The 19,141-nt window shown below is 46.9% G+C and overlaps 1 protein-coding gene across 5 annotated transcripts in view; it reads right to left on the bottom strand.

The window, feature by feature from the left end:
* Positions 1-19,141, bottom strand: part of LUC7L3 (LUC7 like 3 pre-mRNA splicing factor) — a 209,270-nt gene that overhangs the window by 158,301 nt on the left and 31,828 nt on the right. For all 5 annotated transcript variants that reach the window (XM_069200041.1, XM_069200042.1, XM_069200045.1 and 2 more), the window contains 3 exons: positions 8,835-8,979; positions 209-286; positions 9-113 (listed from right to left, as the gene is read on the bottom strand). In XM_069200041.1, the coding sequence (XP_069056142.1) occupies positions 9-113; positions 209-286; positions 8,835-8,979 (328 nt within the window). The remainder of the gene's footprint in view (positions 1-8; positions 114-208; positions 287-8,834; positions 8,980-19,141) is intronic.

Here is a 19,141-nt window from a genome sequence, read left to right as displayed (position 1 = left end):
CAACTTACTGATGTCGTTGAAGTGAGCATCTCTCTCTCTTCCTTCAGCTGTTCAACAAGTTTCATCATTCCCTGTGCCTCTTCTACTTTGCCCTGAGAACCTAATTCTTCAATCTGGAAAGCAAATAAAAATAGGTGTTTATTTATTTTTGTTTTATAAGGAATCATTTAAATGAGATGCAAAAGAAAGTACAGTAGAATAATCTCACCTGTTGTAAAAGTCCATCAATTTTATCAGTTAACACCTGAACTTTTTCTTCATTTTTACCACCATGACCAGCAGCTTGCTACAATGCATGAAAATAATTGAAAAAAAACAATTATGATTTAATCTAATTAACTCGAAAGAGTAGAGGAAATCATTCAGGCAACATGGTTCAAGTAATGCAGAGTAAAAGCTTCACGGTACGCAAACAGCAATAGATATTCCAATTCAAAACTAGTGGCAGCGAAAACAAAGAAGCAGCAGGAATGTTTCCCTTCCGAATACAGGTGGGGACTTTTGCTTCTGGTGTAGTCAACCATGTCTCCAGGAGCTTTGTATGCATAGTCGGAGAAAGATTGCTGTGGGAGGCAAATTGAAGATGGTTCATACACTCAAGCTAACACTAGGAGATCTGACGGAGCAAGCAGAAGAGAAATATTGGAGAAGAGAAAAGTATGAAGAATGTAAGTTAGAACCTGGACTATAGCTGATGGTGCCTGGGGCCGAGTGGAGACTATGGCATAGGGCACTGGTGTCTAAGACTAACAGGAAATACTAACTAAAAGGATAGGCACTGCAGCAGCCCTAAAGACAATGGAGTACTATACAGAGTGAAGACACTAAAGCCTGAGACAGCTTTCCCCAAGAGGATACAACATTGCAAAACCACACCGTCCTTTGTAATATAAAAAAAAAACAAAAAGAAAGGAACAAAGAAGAATGAGGAGGAAAACAATAATCCATTCTGTTACTCCTCCACCACTTCTTTTACCCCTAGTCCACTTCCTCACCCAATAAAGGAAGTCTATTCTAAACAAAAAGGTGGCTGTGATAGATCCAACATCAATGGTACTGTGTTTTACAGTCTTAGAATCAACACTGCATGTGGGATCTCGCTCCAGAGAAAAACAGGCTTATGCCTGAATAAGGACCGCAGTAGTGAATGCCACCAAATGCTTTGGTACATAGGTTTCAACAACATCTTTGCAGGCGTTTAATACAGCAGCTTAAAACACACACCTTAACAGGGAGCCACACCAACTGGTGGATCCTTTAACAGGGATGTGGAGTTCCTATCGCCCGACGCCCCGGACATATTGTTTGGGGTCAAGGGCAACACGTTTTTTTGTTTATTTTGTCCTTGCGACAAGTAGACCCAACCCCCTGAAGCACAAACCCTTTGGCTGCCAGTTTTCAGAGAATGGAACTGGAGAGTTGAAGTAATATGTGTCTAAGTTAATGCTGTTCGAACTTGTATTTATGGTTCATTAATGAAAAGCCTTCATTATTAGGATGAACGCCGTAAATAAACATTTTAAGGTCACACTACACTACTGAGAGTGGTTACAGTAAAAGAAAAAAAAAATGTAACCACAAGTTTGAAAAGTTTAACAATATGAGGCGAAGTATAATGATCCTAGAATGCTCTCTGATTAGATACAAATGTTTGCAGAAGGTTGGAAGTTGAGTGATGATGCTTTGCTTTCAAATAAAATGTTCAGAATAAAATACAAGTAGAAAAAAGAACGATTCCCTACTATGAAATTTTAGGTGCTATTTCTTTGAAGGATCATTTAGTAAAATATGTTGATGCATGCTAGTATTTCCCAAAAATATTCCTAATGGAAAAATCAGTGTAAGCATTTTCAACAATATTATGGGAAACATGAAGATAAAAAAAGCACTGGCAAAGCCAACCGAGCTGACATTTTATTGTGAGTCTTTTAGTTTCTTCATTGCGTGTCTTGTTTTGACATGGCTTTTGTAACACTTTATTATTGTGGGAGCTGCCAGGACCTCAGTATTGTAAAAAGCACTGGCAAAAAGGAAAAAAAAAAGATTTTGATCTCAAAAAGCAAACAGTGCCACCAGTGGTGTAACAAAGGCCCTGCAGCCCTCCCTCCAGGGGCCCCCCTCAGCACAGCACTTGCCATGAGTGAGTCTGGAGGGGCCCTCCATGTTCTTTGTAGGGCCCCCGCTCCAGTTTTGTTATTCCACTGATTGCCACAGTAGTTCCTGGCACAGAACAAAACTATTTTGTGTGTCCATATGCTTCTTGTGGAAGAGTCGAATGCAGTCACTCACAGTAAACTAAGCTGATAGAGAGAGAAATAGAAGTTTAATACAAACAAAATGTCACTGTTAATGCGAGACCTTCTTAGGGACACAATTCTTAAAGAAAGTCACAAACATGCAACCATGGCATATGTCTTGGACTTAGTGACTTTCGTGAATTCACAAGAACTTACAGAAGTAGGCCAGGAAATCATACTCCTAGAAAATATTTGTGAACTGAATTTTAGTACGAGCAAATATGCATGTGTAAATTTGCTCATGTGAAAATTTATTGAGCGTTTACAAAGTTCACTTTCCCTCCAACCATTTTTTACCAACCCTGGAAGAACTTCTACCTCTACCATTGTCAGGAGCAAATTCCCAACCTTTCCCATTATGGGAAAAGAGTTGAGAAGAGTTGGTGAAAATCCTTAACCTGTTCTGTGCCGCGGACGTAATGGTTACGTCCTGTGGCACAGTGCTCGTGTGCCCAGGACGTAACCATTACGTCCTGGGCACAGAGCCCAGAGGGAGCGCTCTCTCTGTGTTCTTCCCCCCACCCGCCAAAGGCAGGGATGGAAGGGGAAGCCCTTCCTCTTCCGACAGCCCCCCTTGACTCCCCCACCCCCACTGTGACGTCAGCGCGCAATTGCGCGCTGACCATCACAGAGGCCTCCTCCCATCGCGCTGGATCGGAAGAGAAATGCTCAGCATTTCTCTTCCGATCACGTGGAGGAGGCCTGAGAGGCTTCATAGGGAAGGAAAGGAATTTCAGAGCAATCCAGCTGCTAAAATGCCCACTAGACACCAGGGATTTATTTTTTAGCTGCAATTGGCATAAGGGGAGCAACCCTTGGGCAAGGGTCGCTCTCCAGGGGGGCATTTTTTTGAAGGCCTTTTCTGCCCCGCCCTCGGGCCAGAAACCTCTAGGCACCAGGTTTTTTTTTTTTTTTTTTTTTAAAGAAGTGGGGGAGATGACCCCTTAGGCAAGGGTCGCTCCCCTAAATTTATTTTAGGCCATTTCTGCGCCCCCTCCCTCCCCCCCGGGGGCAGATCAGCCTATTGTTATTGGGCCGATCTGCCCTCGGGGGGGGGGGGCAGAAACCTCTAAGCGCCAGGGCAAATTTTTTTTGTGTGTGTTTGTTTGTATTTTTAGATATGGGGAGCGACCCATTAGGCGAGGGTCGCTCCCCTGGGGGGCAAATTGTATTTAGACCATCGGCCGATTTTGGGCAGAAACCACTAGGCACAGGGGATTTTTTTTATTTTTTTTGCACCAATGTCACGCAAGGGGAGCAACCCTGTAGGCAACGGTCGCTCCCCGGGGGAGGGGGGGGCAAATTTATTTTAGGCCTTTTCTGCCCCCCCACCCGGGAGCAGATCGGCCTGTTATTAGGCCGATCTGCCCCCAGGGGGGCAGAAACCTCTAGGTGCCAGGGCAAAAAAAAACTTTTTTTTTTTTTAAGAGGTGGGGAGTGACCCCTTAGTCAAGGGTCGCTCCCCTGGGTGGCAAATTGTATTTAGACCCCCTTAGGGGCAGATCGGCCTATTTTTGTTAGGCCAATCTACCCCCATGGGGGCAGAAACAAGTTAGGCACCAGGGATTGGTGTGTGTATGCTTGTATTTTCTTTAGGGGGCAGCCCCTTGGGTAAGGGTCGCTCCCCATGGGGGCACATTACTGTTGTCCATATCTGCCCCCCACTGGGGGCAGATGGGCCTATTTCTGGAAGGCCCATCTGCCCCTGGGGGGGGGTTGGGGGGGGGGGGCAGAAAGCCCACCAAAGGCCAGGGAAGTTTTTTTTTCCAAAAATAAGAAGGTGGGGATATGGCCATACCCCCACCCCAAATAAATGGGGCCAAAGTTGTTCTGCCCACCAGTGGGCAGATGGGGCAATTACCCCTGATCCACACCCCGGGGGGGCAGAAAGTCTACTAGATGCCAGGGAATTAAAAAAAATATACATATATATTGGGGTGGTGGCTACCAACCAGTATGGACCTGGTTACGCCCCCACCTCAACTGAAGGGGGTAATAGTCTTTCAGCTCTCCCCCGCACTCTAAAACATCTTATCCCACAGCAAGCAAGAAGACATTTGATTATTTTGGGTTTTAGTTTTACATTTGGGCCATGAGAACTTGGCTTACTCTCAAAATCGTCCCACTTGGAATGGCGAGGGCTGCACTTTATGGACTTTGGGACGCTGCCATGTAGAAAAATCCACAAGACCTAGACACATCTGAAAACTAAACATCTGGGTGATTCCAGGGTGGTGTGTTTCACATGCACCTGCACCATTTTTGTACCCACAATCCCCTGCAAACCTCCAACTTTGCTGGAAATCACACATTTTCCCCATGTTTTTGTGATGGAACCTTCCGGAATCTGCAGGAATCCACAAAATTCCTACCACCCAGCATTGTCTCACCTAAACCGATAAAAATTCTGCTGCATTTGTCAGCCTTAAATTTTTTTTTTGCAAACTGTCCTTTTGGACCCACTCTGGTTCCTACTCAATTTCAACATATTTTTTTGCTCTTCCCTTTCACAAGCACTTGGCCCACCTACACAAATGAGGTATGAAATGTGTCCCAGTGCAGTGATCCCACACAGAAATGTGGGAAAAATTTGATTTTTTTTTAGCTACATTTGAGGTTTGCTGAGGATTCTGTGTAAGAAAACATTGGGGGATCCACACAGGTCACACCTCACTGGACTCCCTCGGGTGTCTAGTTTTCAGAAATGTCTGGGTTTGGTAGGTTTCCCTAGAAGGCTGCTGAGCCCAGGACCAAAAACGCAGGTACCCCCGCAAAAACAGGTAGTTTTGTATTTGATAATTTTGATGTGTCTAGATAGTGTTTTGGGGCATTTCCTTTCGCGGGCAGTAGGCCCAACCACACAAGTGAGATACCATTTTTATCGGGAGACTTGGGGGGAACGCTGGGTGGAAGGAAATTTGTGGCTCCTCTCAGATTCCAGAAGTTTCTGTCACCGAAATGAGGAAAGTGTTTTTTTGGGCCAAATTGAGGTTTGCAAAGGATTCTGGGTAACAGAACCTGGTCAGAGCTTCACAAGTCACCACATCTTGGATTCCCCTAGGTGTCTAGTTTAAAAAAATGCGCTGGTTTGCTAGGTTTCCAAGGTGCCGGCTGAGCTAGAGGCCAAAATCCACAGTAAGGCACTTTGCAAAAAAACAGCTCTGTTTTCTGTGGAAAAATGTGATGTGACCACGTTGTGTTTTGGGGCATTTCCTGTCGCGGGTGCTAGGCCTATCCACGCAAGTGAGGTACCATTTTTATCAGGAGACGTGGGGGGAACACAGAATAGCAAAACAAGTGTTATTGCCCCTTGTCTTTCTCTACATTTTTTTCTTCCAAATGTAAGACAGTGTGTAAAAAAGACGTCTATTTGAGAAATGCCATGTAATTCACATGCTAGTATGGGCACCCCGGAATTCAGAGATGTGCAAATAACCACTGCTTCTCAACACCTTATCTTGTGGCCATTTTGGAAATATAAAAAGTGAAAAACAGGTATCAAGAAAACCTTTGTATTTCAGCAAATGAATTGCAGTATACCCGGTATAGAATAAAAACCCATTCAAGGTACAGCTCATTTATTGGCTCTGGGTACCTAGGGTTCTTGATGAACCTACAAGACCTGTATATCCCTGCAACCAGAAGAATCCAGCTGACATAACGGTATATTGCTTTAAAAAAATCTGACATCGCAGGAAAAAGTTACAAAGTAAAACGTGGGGAAAAATGGCAGTTATTTTCACCTCAATTTCAATATTTCTTTTATTTCAGCTGTTATTTTCTGTAGGAAACACTTGCAGGATCTACACAAATGACCCCTTGCTGAATTCAGATTTTTGTCTACTTCTCAGTAATGTTTAGCTTTCTGGGATTCAGCATTGGTTTCTCACCCATTTCGGTCAGTAACTGGAAGGAAGCTGAAAGCACAAAAAAAAGTAAAATTGGGGTATGCCCCAGTAAAACGTCAACATTGTATTGAAAAATGGGGTTTTCTAATTCAAGTCTGCCTGTTTCTGAAAGCTGGGAAGATGGTGATCTTGCCACCGCAAACCCTTTGTTGATGCCATTTTCAGGGGGAAAACCACGAGCCGCCTTCTGCAGCCCGTTTTTCAATTTCTTTTTTTTTTTTTAAACTACTTTTTCACTGTATTTTGGCTACTATCTTGGTCTCCTTCAGGGGAACTCACAAATTCTGGGTACCTCTAGAATCCCTAGGATATTGGAAAAAAAGGACGCAAACCTGGCGTGGGTAGCTTATGTGAACCAAAAAGTTATGCGGGCCTAAGCGCGAACTGCCCCAAATAGCCAAAAAAAGGCTCGGCACAGGAGGGGAAAAGGCCACCCCCCCCCAGACCCTGCTGTGGCACCAAACTGGAAAAATGGAAAGGGGAGTGACCACTCACCTGTCCATCACCACCCCAGGGGTGGTGCTCTGAGCTCCTCCAGAGGGCCCCTGGGTTTTGCCATCTTGTTTCCAGGGTTGTCTGGGAACTCTGGGAGCACCTCAGTGGCCAGGCCCGGAAGGTGACGTCAGAGCACCCTCCTGATAGGTGCTTACCTTGGCTAGGTGGCCAATCCTTTTCTCAGGGCTATTTAGGGTCTCTCTCGAGTGGGTCCTCAGATTCAGCTTGCAAGATTCCAGCAGGACTCCTCTGAAACCTCTACTATGACTTTTCGCCTCCATAACTGCAACTGGAATCTCCAGGACCAAAAATGTGCCTCCAAGAAGAAGAACTCTTCTGCAACATTGTTTCCCCGTCTCCTGCCAGCAATTGCAACATTTCCCCCGGCTGTGCATCCACTGAGAGCAGTGTGTCTTCAGTCTGTACAAGAAATAAGTAATCTCCCTTGCAGTGAAGGCTGCGTGGATCTCCCCTCATCTTGAGTTGCATGGTGCTGGTCCGGAATAGTCCTCTTGGTCCTCTCGGCCAGCTGTCCAACTCTGATGAAGGTAAACCTTTGTCTTCCCACACAGGACAGTACCCCTGAGCACTGCATCTCTTGCAGCTGGAAAGGCTTGTTTGCATCTCCTCCAAGGGATCTTCAGACGACGATTAGCTCCAGTCCCCAGCACTCCTTCCTGCGACGCACAACCCTCTACATGGTTCTCCTGCAGTGTGTGATCTCTTTTAGTGCTGCATGGGCTCCTCCTGCAACTTCTGTGTCCCTGTCCTGTGGGACTCCTGGGGGAGCTGCCTCTGCTCCTATGGGTCCTCTGTGTCACTGAGGGTCCCCTGTGGCTTCCCCTACTGCGCCCTGCTGGTCCCCAGCAGAACCCGTTTTCCATTAACCACGAGTTTGCCTTTGCCAAGTCTTGCTGGTGGAATTCCTGCACCGACACCAGTCTCCAATCTTCACTTCAGCGTGGGAAATCATCTGCATCCATGAGGAACTCTTCTCCGCTCCAGGGCTGCAGTGCTGACCTGTTCTTCCTCACTTTTAAACAACTCCTGCAAATACAGCTGGGTGGGTAGTAGCTCCTATTCCTCCTGGACTCCACTGTGTCTTTTGGACTTTATCCCCTCTCTCCACAGGTCTTCTCCAGGAATCCACAGTTGGTTTCTTGAAGTCTTGTCTGGGTGTCTTCTTTTCTTTCGGGTGGTTTGAGGAAATTCCAGTGATTTACTCCTGCCTTCCTTGTCGCTGGAGGGTACCTTGATACTTACCTTTGTGGTTTTCTAGTACTCCCAGCTCTCCTTTACACATTGCACTTACCTAGGTGGGAGTCCTGTGTTCGTACTCCATTTTTTGTAGTATATGGTTTGGGCTCCCCCTAGGGTCACAATTGATTATTGCTATTTGGACTGTTTTGTAACCTTTTCTATGCCCATTACTGCTTACTAGTGTATTACTTACCTCCTATTGGAGGGTGGCTCTTCTAGTATATTGTGGTATTGTATTCCAAACATAAGTTACCTTTATTTTGTAAAACTAGGTGTTTTCTTTCATGTGTGTAAGTGCTGTGTGACTACAGTGGTTTTGCATGAGCTTTGCAGGTCTCCTAAGTAAGCCTTAGCTGCTCATCCACAGCTAACTCTAGAGAGCCTGCCTTCTAGACACTGCCTACACTTAATTAAGAGGGGATACCTGGAATAAGATGTAAGTACCTTGGGTACCCACCACATACCAGACCAGCTTCCTACAATCTCCAAAATAGATATTCATTTTAATGCAAATATCTGATTAGTTATTTAGTTGTGTGGCCTACCTTCTGAAAATTATTGTACAATCATAAAAATGTTAAAAAGGTGGTCATGCTTAGCATGGTGCTGCATTCATTCTGCAGGAATTAGAAACGAGGGACGCCTTTGCAATAACAGACATAATAAAAACAGGGCAAAGATTAGGTTATAATTTAAAAAAATGTAAATATGAATACATTGTTAATCAAATGAACTCACTAAACTACTCTGATACCTCATCAGTAGTAGTTGTTTTTCTTTGCAGTTTTATTCAGCATTCTGTGCACCAGTTAGGGAGACAGCAAATTTATACAGTAGGTTATAATTGTGGCTGAGTTAACTATTGTACACTTACACTTGCTGCCTGCTGGCTCTGCGACAGGGCCAAACGTGCATGACCCCTTCGTATCCTACGTTCCACTTCTGCCAGTAAACTTTGCAAATAACGAAGAAACTCTCTCTCATAGCCCATTTTCATGTAACGTGAGCTTTTCTCGTACCTGGCAGACAAAAACAATTACATTTTAGAGTACAATGTAATCAGCATAGATTTGGATAAGGATAAAGGTTAGTCATTTACTGTAGTCAGTAGGATCTTTACCATTATCAACCTGTGGTTATCTCGGCTGCTTAATGGCTGGAGTCGGAAACTGCTCAAAAATTCTTTAAAAAGCTTGTGGATTTCATAAGTAACTTTTTTCTGAATGACAGTTAAGGGGCTGAGGTGACAGCATTGATCAAGAAAAGTGTTCAGGGATTAGAAGTAGGAGTCACCAAATAAGTATCTACATCCCGTTGTTACGTCTACGTTCTCATTCTCAGCTTGTGTGTAGATTCTATAACAACTACGAATGTGAAAGAGATGAAGAGGAAAAAAGCAGCATAGGGCAAATTAGGCCAAGTGTGAGAAATCGGGTTATTGGATGAGAGGGGTGAAAACCTACTCAAGCAAAAGCAAGAATCCTTGATACGGTGAACCACAAAAAGTCACTACATGTACCTGCCCTCTGATACCGTGGCAGAAAAGTAGTCAGCCTTAACTTACATGCAATGTGTAAAGTATTTATGCAGAACCCAAGCAGTAATAAAACCATAACACAGGAAAACAATCACACATCAATTTAGAAAAATTGAATAAAATGTACAGAAATTGACATCCAAATGATAAATAACCCAATCAGTAGAACAGGAGTGTAGGAAGTTGGCTCTGTATGCACTATTTCAAAGTAAGGGATAGTATGCACAGAGTCCAAGGGTTCCCCTTAGAGGTAAGATAGTGGCAAAAAGAGATAATACTAATGCTCTATTTTGTGGTAGTGTGGTCGAGCAGTAGGCTTATCAAAGGAGTAGTGTTAAGCATTTGTTGTACATACACACAGGCAATAAATGAGGAACACACACTCAGAGACAATTCCAGGCCAATAGGTTTTTGTATAGAAAAATATATTTTCTTAGTTTATTTTAAGAACCACAGGTTCAAGATTTACATGTAATACTTCAAATTAAAGGTATTGCAGGTAGGTACTTTAGGAACTTTGAATTAGCAAAATAGCATATACAGTTTTCACATAAATCACATATAGCTATTTTAAAACTAGACACTTAGTGCAATTTTCACAGTTCCTAGGGGGAGTAAGTGTTTGTTAGTTTTTGCAGGTAAGTAAACCACCTACGGGGTTCATGTTTGGGTCCAAGGTAGCCCACCGTTGGGGGTTCAGAGCAACCCCAAACTTACCACACCAGCAGCTCAGGGCCGGTCAGGTGCAGAGGTCAAAGTGGTGCCCAAAACACACAGGCTTCAATGGAGAAGGGGGTGCCCCGGTTCCAGTCTGCCAGCAGGTAAGTACGCGCGTCTTCGGAGGGCAGACCAGGGGGGTTTTGTAGGGCACCGGGGGGGACACAAGTCCACACAAAAAGTACACCCTCAGCAGCGCGGGGGCGGCCGGGTGCAGTGTGCAAACACGCGTCGGGTTTGTAATGGTTTTCAATGGGAGACCAAGGGGTCTCTTAAGCGGTGCAGGCAGGCAAGGGGGGGGCTCCTCGGGGTAGCCACCACCTGGGCAAGGGAGAGGGCCTCCTGGGGGTCACTCCTGCACAGGAGTTCCGTTCCTTCAGGTGCTGGGGGCTGCGGGCGCAGGGTCTTTTCCAGCCGTCGGGAAATAGAGTTCAGGCAGTCGCGGTCAGGGGGAGCCTCGGGATTCCCTCTGCAGGTGTCGCTGTGGGGGCTCAGGGGGGACAACTTTGGTTGCTCACAGTCTTGGAGTCGCCGGAGGGTCCTCCCTGAGGTGTTGGTTCTCCACCAGTCGAGTCGGGGTCACCGGGTGAAGTGTTGCAAGTCTCACGCTTCTTGCGGGGAGTTGCAGGGGTCTTTAAATCTGCTCCTTGAAACAAAGTTGCAGTTCTTTTGGAGCAGTGCCGCTGTCCTCGGGAGTTTCTTGTCTTTCGTGAAGCAGGGCAGTCCTCAGAGGATTCAGAGGTCGCTGGTCCCTTGGAAAGCGTCGCTGGAGCAGGTTTCTTTGGAAGGCAGGAGACAGGCCGGTAAGTCTGGGGCCAAAGCAGTTGGTGTCTTCTTTTCTTCCTCTGCAGGGGTTTTTCAGCTCAGCAGTCCTCTTCTTCTTGTAGTTTCAGGAATCTAAATTCTTAGGTTCAGGGAAGCCCTTAAATACTAAATTTAAGGGCGTGTTTAGGTCTGGGGGGTTAGTAGCCAATGGCTACTAGCCCTGAGGGTGAGTACACCCTCTTTGTGCCTCCTCCCAAGGGGAGGGGGTCACATCCCTAATCCTATTGGGGGAATCCTCCATCTGCAAGATGGAGGATTTCTAAAAGTTAGAGTCACTTCAGCTCAGGACACCTTAGGGGCTGTCCTGACTGGCCAGTGACTCCTCCTTGTTGTTCTCATTATTTTCTCCGGCCTTGCTGCCAAAAGTGGGGGCCGTGGCCGGAGGGGGCGGGCAACTCCACTAGCTGGAGTGTCCTGCGGTGCTGGAACAAAGGGGTGAGCCTTTGAGGCTCACCGCCAGGTGTTACAGCTCCTGCCTGGGGAGGTGTTAGCATCTCCACCCAGTGCAGGCTTTGTTACTGGCCTCAGAGTGACAAAGGCACTCTCCCCATGGGGCCAGCAACATGTCTCTAGTGTGGCAGGCTGCTGGAACCAGTCAGCCTACACAGATAGTTGGATACAGTTTCAGGGGGCACCTCTAAGGTGCCCTCTGGGGTGTGTTTCACAATAAAATGTACACTGGCATCAGTGTGCATTTATTGTGCTGAGAAGTTTGATACCAAACTTCCCAGTTTTCAGTGTAGCCATTATGGTGCTGGGGAGTTCATGTTTGACAGACTCCCAGACCATATACTCTTCTGGCTACCCTGCACTTACAATGTCTAAGGTTTGGCTTAGACACTGTAGGGGCACAGTGCTCATGCACTGGTGCCCTCACCTATGGTATAGTGCACCCTGCCTTAGGGCTGTAAGGCCTGCTAGAGGGGTGTCTTACCTATACTGCATAGGCAGTGAGAGGCTGGCATGGCACCCTGAGGGGGGTGCCATGTCGACTTACTCATTTTGTTCTCACTAGCACACACAAGCTGGTAAGCAGTGTGTCTGTGCTGAGTGAGGGGTCTCCAGGGTGGCATAAGACATGCTGCAGCCCTTAGAGACCTTCCCTGGCATCAGGGCCCTTGGTACCAGGGGTACCATCTACAAGGGACTTATCTGGATGCCAGGGTGTGCCAATTGTGGATACAAAGGTACAGGTTAGGGAAACAACACTGGTGCTGGGGCCTGGTTAGCAGGCCTCAGCACACTTTCAATTCAAAACATAGCATCAGCAAAGGCAAAAAGTCAGGGGGTAACCATGCCAAGGAGGCATTTCCTTACACAACCCCCCCCCCCCAAACGAAAGAGGATGAGACTAACCTTTCCCAAGAGAGTCTTCATTTTCTAAGTGGAAGAACCTGGAAAGGCCATCTGCATTGGCATGGGCAATCCCAGGTCTGTGTTCCACTATAAAGTCCATTCCCTGTAGGGAGATGGACCACCTCAACAGTTTTGGATTTTCACCTTTCATTTGCATCAGCCATCTGAGAGGTCTGTGGTCGGTTTGAACTACAAAGTGAGTACCAAAGAGGTATGGTCTCAGCTTTTTCAGGGACCAAACCACAGCAAAGGCCTCCCTCTCAATGGCACTCCAACGCTGCTCCCTGGGGAGTAACCTCCTGCTAATGAAAGCAACAGGCTGGTCAAGGCCATCATCATTTGTTTGGGACAAAACTGCCCCTATCCCATGTTCAGAGGCATCTGTTTGCACAATGAATTGCTTGGAGTAATCTGGAGCTTTTAGAACTGGTGCTGTGCACATAGCTTGTTTCAGGGTGTCAAAGGCCTGTTGGCATTCTACAGTCCAGTTTACTTTCTTGGGCATTTTCTTGGAGGTGAGTTCTGTGAGGGCTGTCACAATGGATCCATATCCCTTCACAAACCTCCTATAGTACCCAGTCAAGCCAAGGAATGCCCTGACTTGAGTCTGGGTTTTTGGAGCTACCCAGTCCAGAATAGTCTGGATCTTAGGCTGGAGTGGCTGAACTTGGCCTCCACCTACAAGGTGTCCCAAGTAAACCACAGTTCCCTGCCCTATCTGGCATTTGGATGCCTTGATAGAGAGGCCTGCAGATTGCAGAGCCTTCAAAACCTTCTTCAGGAGGACCAGGTGATCCTGCCAGGTGGAGCTAAAGACAGCAATATCATCAAGATAAGCTGCACTAAAGGATTCCAACCCAGCAAGGACTTGATTCACCAACCTTTGGAAGGTGGCAGGGGCATTCTTTAAACCAAAGGGCATAACAGTAAACTGATAATGCCCATCGGGTGTGGAGAATGCTGTTTTCTCTTTTGCTCCAGGTGCCATTTTGATTTGCCAGTACCCTGCTGTTAAGTCAAAGGTACTTAAGAATGTGGCAGCACCTAATTTATCAATCAGCTCATCAGCTCTAGGAATGGGATGGGCATCTGTCTTGGTGACAGAATTAAGACCTCTGTAGTCCACACAAAACCTCATTTCTCTCTTTCCATCTTTGGTGTGAGGTTTGGGGACTAAGACCACTGGGCTAGCCCAGGGGCTGTCAGAGTGCTCAATTACTCCCAATTCCAGCATCTTGTGGACTTCCACCTTGATGCTTTCCTTAACTTGATCAGACTGTCTGAATATTTTGTTTTTGACAAGCATGCTGTCTCCTGTGTCCACATCATGGGTACACAGGTGTGTCTGACCAGGGGTTAGGGAAAAGAGCTCAGCAAACTGCTGCAGGACCTTCCTACAGTCAGATTGCTGTTGGCCAGAGAGGGTGTCTGAGTAGATCACTCCATCCACTGAGCCATCTTTAGGGTCTGATGAGAGGAGATCAGGGAGAGGCTCACTCTCAGCTTCCTGGTCCTCATCTGTTACCATCAACAGATTTACATCAGCCCTATCATGGAAGAGTTTTAGGCGGTTTACATGGATCACCCTCTTGGGGCTCCTGCTTGTGCCTAGGTCCACCAGGTAGGTGACCCGACTCTTCTTTTCCAGGATTGGGTAAGGGCTACTCCATCTGTCCTGAAGTGCCCTGGGAGCCACAGGCTCCAAAACCCAAACTTTCTGCCCTGGTTGGAATTCAACCATTGCAGCCTTTTGGTCATACCAAAACTTCTGGAGCTGTTGGCTGGCCTCAAGGTTTTTACTTGCCTTTTCCATGTACTCTGCCATTCTTGAGCGAAGGCCAAGTACATAGTCCACTATGTCTTGTTTAGGCTCATGAAGAGGTCTCTCCCAGCCTTCTTTAACAAGAGCAAGTGGTCCCCTTACAGGGTGGCCAAACAGAAGTTCAAAGGGTGAGAACCCTACTCCCTTCTGAGGCACCTCTCTGTAAGCGAAAAGCAGACATGGCAAGAGGACATCCCATCTCCTTTTGAGTTTTTCTGGGAGCCCCATGATCATGCCCTTTAATGTCTTGTTGAATCTCTCAACAAGGCCATTAGTTTGTGGATGATATGGTGTAGTGAATTTGTAAGTCACTCCACACTCATTCCACATGTGTTTTAGGTATGCTGACATAAAGTTGGTACCTCTGTCAGACACCACCTCCTTAGGGAAACCCACTCTGGTAAAGATACCAATAAGGGCCTTGGCTACTGCAGGAGCAGTAGTCGACCTAAGGGGAATAGCTTCAGGATACCTAGTAGCATGATCCACTACTACTAGGATGTACATATTTCCTGAGGCTGTGGGAGGTTCCAGTGGACCCACTATGTCCACACCCACTCTTTCAAAGGGGACCCCCACCACTGGAAGTGGAATGAGGGGGGCCTTTGGATGCCCACCTGTCTTACCACTGGCTTGACAGGTGGGGCAGGAGAGGCAAAACTCCTTAACCTTCTGGGACATATTGGGCCAGTAGAAGTGGTTGACTAACCTCTCCCACGTCTTGGTTTGTCCCAAATGCCCAGCAAGGGGAATATCATGGGCTAAGGTCAGAATAAACTCTCTGAAACCCTGAGGCACTACCACTCTCCTACTGGCACCAGGTTTGGGATCTCTTGCCTCAGTGTACAGGAGTCCATCTTCCCAATAGACCCTATGTGTTCCATTTTTCTTGCCTTTGGACTCTTCAGCAGCTTGCTGCCTAAGGCCTTCAAGAGAGGGACAGGTTTCTTGTCCCTTACACAACTCTTCTTCCCTTGAGGGTCCCCCTGGGCCCAAGAGCTCAACCTGATAAGGTTCCAGCTCCATAGGCTCAGTTCCCTCAGAGGGCAGAACTTCTTCCTGAGAAGAGAGGTTCTCTTTTTCTTGTTGTGTTGCAGCTGGTTTCCCAGCTGACTATCCTTTTCTCTTGGTAGGCTGGGCCTTTCTTCCAGACTCCAGCTCTACTTTTTCACCCTGTGCCTTGCACTGTGCCCTTGTCATGACACACACCAGTTCAGGGATACCCAGCATGGCTGCATGGGTTTTCAGTTCTACCTCAGCCCATGCTGAGGACTCCAGGTCATTTCCAAGCAAACAGTCTACTGGGATATTTGAGGAGACCACCACCTGTTTCAGGCCATTGACCCCTCCCCACTCTAAAGTTACCATAGCCATGGGATGTACTTTAGTCTGATTGTCAGCGTTGGTGACTGGATAAGTTTGTCCAGCCAGGTATTGGCCAGGGGAAACCAGTTTCTCCGTCACCATAGTGACACTGGCACCTGTATCCCTCAGGCCCTCTACACTTGTCCCATTAATTAAGAGCTGCTGCCTGTATTTTTGCATGTTAGGGGGCCAGGCAGCCAGTGTGGCTAAATCCACCCCACCCTCAGAGACTAATGTAGCTTCAGTGTGACACCTGATTTGCTCTGGGCACACTGTTGATCCCACTTGGAGACTAGCCATTCCAGTGTTAGCTGGAGTGGAGTTAGAAGTGGTATTTTTCTTGGGACAGGCCTTGTCTCCAGTTTGGTGTCCAGACTGACTACAGCTACGACACCAGGCCTTTTTGGGATCAAAGTTTTTACCCTTGTACCCAGAATTGTTTTGTGAAGAGGCTCTGGGCCCACCCTCCTGTGCAGGTTTTTGGGGGCCTGTAGAAGACTCTTTACTATTTTTGTTTTTGGCTGTCTCACCACCCTTCCCCTGGGGAGGTTTTGTGACCCCTTTCTTTTGGTCACCCCCTGTGGAAGTTTTGGACACCCTAGTCTTGACCCAATGGTCCGCCTTATTTCCCAATTCTTGGGGAGAAATTGGTCCTAGGTCTACCAGATGCTGATGCAGTTTATCATTGAAACAATTACTTAATAGGTGTTCTTTCACAAATAAATTGTACAGCCCATCATAATTACTTACACCACTGCCTTGAATCCAACCATCTAGTGTTTTTACTGAGTAGTCTACAAAGTCAACCCAGGTCTGGCTCGAGGATTTTTGAGCCCCACTGAATCTAATCCTATACTCCTCAGTGGAGAATCCAAAGCCCTCAATCAGGGTACCCTTCATGAGGTCATAGGATTCTGCATCTTTTCCAGAGAGTGTGAGGAGTCTATCCCTACACTTTCCTGTGAACATTTCCCAAAGGAGAGCACCCCAGTGAGATTTCTTCACTTTTCTGGTTACACAAGCCCTCTCAAAAGCTGTGAACCATTTGGTGATGTCATCACCATCTTCATATTTAGTTACAATCCCTTTAGGGATTTTCAACATGTCAGGAGAATCTCTGACCCTATTTATGTTGCTGCCACCATTGATGGGTCCTAGGCCCATCTCTTGTCTTTCCCTTTCTATGGCTAGGATCTGTCTTTCCAAAGCCAATCTTTTGGCCATCCTGGCTAACTGGATGTCCTCTTCACTGGAGTTATCCTCAGTGATTTCAGAGAGGTTGGTCCCTCCTGTGAGGGAACCAGCATCTCTGACTATTATTTGTGGAGTCAGGGCTGGAGAGGCCCTGTTCTCCCTAGATAGGACTGGTGGGGGGGAATCACCCTCCAAGTCACTATACTCATCCTCTGTGTTGCCATCCTCAGAGGGGTTGGCTCTTTCAAACTCTGCCAACAGCTCCTGGAGCTGTAGTTTGGAAGGTCTGGAGCCCATTGCTATTTTCTTTAGTTTACAGAGTGACCTTAGCTCTCTCATCTGTAGATGAAGGTAAGGTGTGGTGTCGAGTTCCACCACATTCACATCTGTATTAGACATTATGCTTCTAAAAGTTGGAATACTTTTTAAGAAACTAAAACTAGTTCTAGAATCTAATTCAAACTTTTACCAAACTTTTAAACTCTAAAAGAAATGCTAACAGGGACTAACACAAGGCCCTAGCAGGACTTTAAAGAATTTAGAAAAATTTCAAATTGCAAAAATCAATTTCTAATGACAATTTTTGGAATTTGTTGTGTGATCAGGTATTGGCTGAGTAGTCCAGCAAATGCAAAGTCTTGTACCCCACCGCTGATCCACCAATGTAGGAAGTTGGCTCTGTATGCACTATTTCAAAGTAAGGAATAGTATGCACAGAGTCCAAGGGTTCCCCTTAGAGGTAAGATAGTGGCAAAAAGAGATAATACTAATGCCCTATTTTGTGGTAGTGTGGTCGAGCAGTAGGCTTATCAAAGGAGTAGTGTTAAGCATTTGTTGTACATACACACAGGCAATAAATGAGGAACACACACTCAGAGACAAATCCAACCAATAGGTTTTGTTATAGAAAAATATCTTTTCTTAGTTTATTTTAAGAACCACAGGTTCAAATTCTACATGTAATATCTCATTTGAAAGGTATTGCAGGTACGTACTTTAGGAACTTTAAACAATTACACTAGCATTTATACTCTTTACATAAAACACAATAAGCTGTTTTAAAAGTGGACACTTAGTGCAATTTTCACAGTTCCTGGGGGAGGTAAAGTATTGTTAGTTTTCACAGGTAAGTAAGTCACTTACAGGTTTCAGTTTTTGGTCCAAGGTAGCCCACTGTTGGGGGTTCAGAGCAACCCCAAAGTTATCACACCAGCAGCTCAGGGCCGGTCAGGTGCAAAGGTCAAAGAGGTGCCCAAAACACATAGGCTTCAATGGAGAGAAGGGGGTGCCCCGGTTCCAGTCTGCCAGCAGGTAAGTACGCGCGTCTTTGGAGGGCAGACCAGGGGGGGGTTTTGTAGGGCACCGGGGGGGGACACAAGTCCACACAAAAAGTACACCCTCAGCAGCGCGGGGGCGGCCGGGTGCAGTGTGCAAACACGCGTCGGGTTTGTAATGGTTTTCAATGGGAGACCAAGGGGTCTCTTCAGCGGTGCAGGCAGGCAAGGGGGGGGCTCCTCGGGGTAGCCACCACCTGGGCAAGGGAGAGGGCCTCCTGGGGGTCACTCCTGCACAGGAGTTCCGTTCCTTCAGGTGCTGGGGGCTGCAGGTGCAGGGTCTTTTCCAGCCGTCGGGAAATAGAGTTCAGGCAGTCGCGGTCAGGGGGAGCCTCGGGATTCCCTCTGCAGGCGTCGCTGTGGGGGCTCAGGGGGGACAACTTTGGTTACTCACAGTCTTGGAGTCGCCGGAGGGTCCTCCCTGAGGTGTTGGTTCTCCACCAGTTGAGTCGGGGTCGCCGGGTGCAGTGTTGCAAGTCTCACGCTTCTTGCGGGGAGTTGCAGGGGTCTTTAAATCTGCTCCTTGAAACAAAGTTGCAGTTCTTTTGGAGCAGTGCCGCTGTCCTCAGGAGTTTCTTGTCTTTCGTGAAGCAGGGCAGTCCTCAGAGGATTCAGAGGTCGCTGGTCCCTTGGAAAGCGTCGCTGGAGCAGGTTTCTTTGGAAGGCAGGAGACAGGCCGGTAAGTCTGGGGCCAAAGCAGTTGGTGTCTTCTGTTCTTCCTCTGCAGGGTTTTTTCAGCTCAGCAGTCCTCTTCTTCTTGTAGTTTCAGGAATCTAAATTCTTAGGTTCAGGGAAGCCCTTAAATACTAAATTTAAGGGCGTGTTTAGGTCTGGGGGGTTAGTAGCCAATGGCTACTAGCCCTGAGGGTGAGTACACCCTCTTTGTGCCTCCTCCCAAGGGGAGGGGGTCACATCCCTAATCCTATTGGGGGAATCCTCCATCTGCAAGATGGAGGATTTCTAAAAGTTAGAGTCACTTCAGCTCAGGACACCTTAGGGGCTGTCCTGACTGGCCAGTGACTCCTCCTTGT

The sequence above is a fragment of the Pleurodeles waltl genome, chromosome 7, assembly GCF_031143425.1.
Source record: "Pleurodeles waltl isolate 20211129_DDA chromosome 7, aPleWal1.hap1.20221129, whole genome shotgun sequence".
In the NCBI taxonomy this organism is placed as follows: Eukaryota; Metazoa; Chordata; class Amphibia; order Caudata; family Salamandridae; genus Pleurodeles; species Pleurodeles waltl.
Note: the sequence above shows the minus strand (reverse complement) of the source record. Positions and strands in the feature narration are given on the sequence as shown.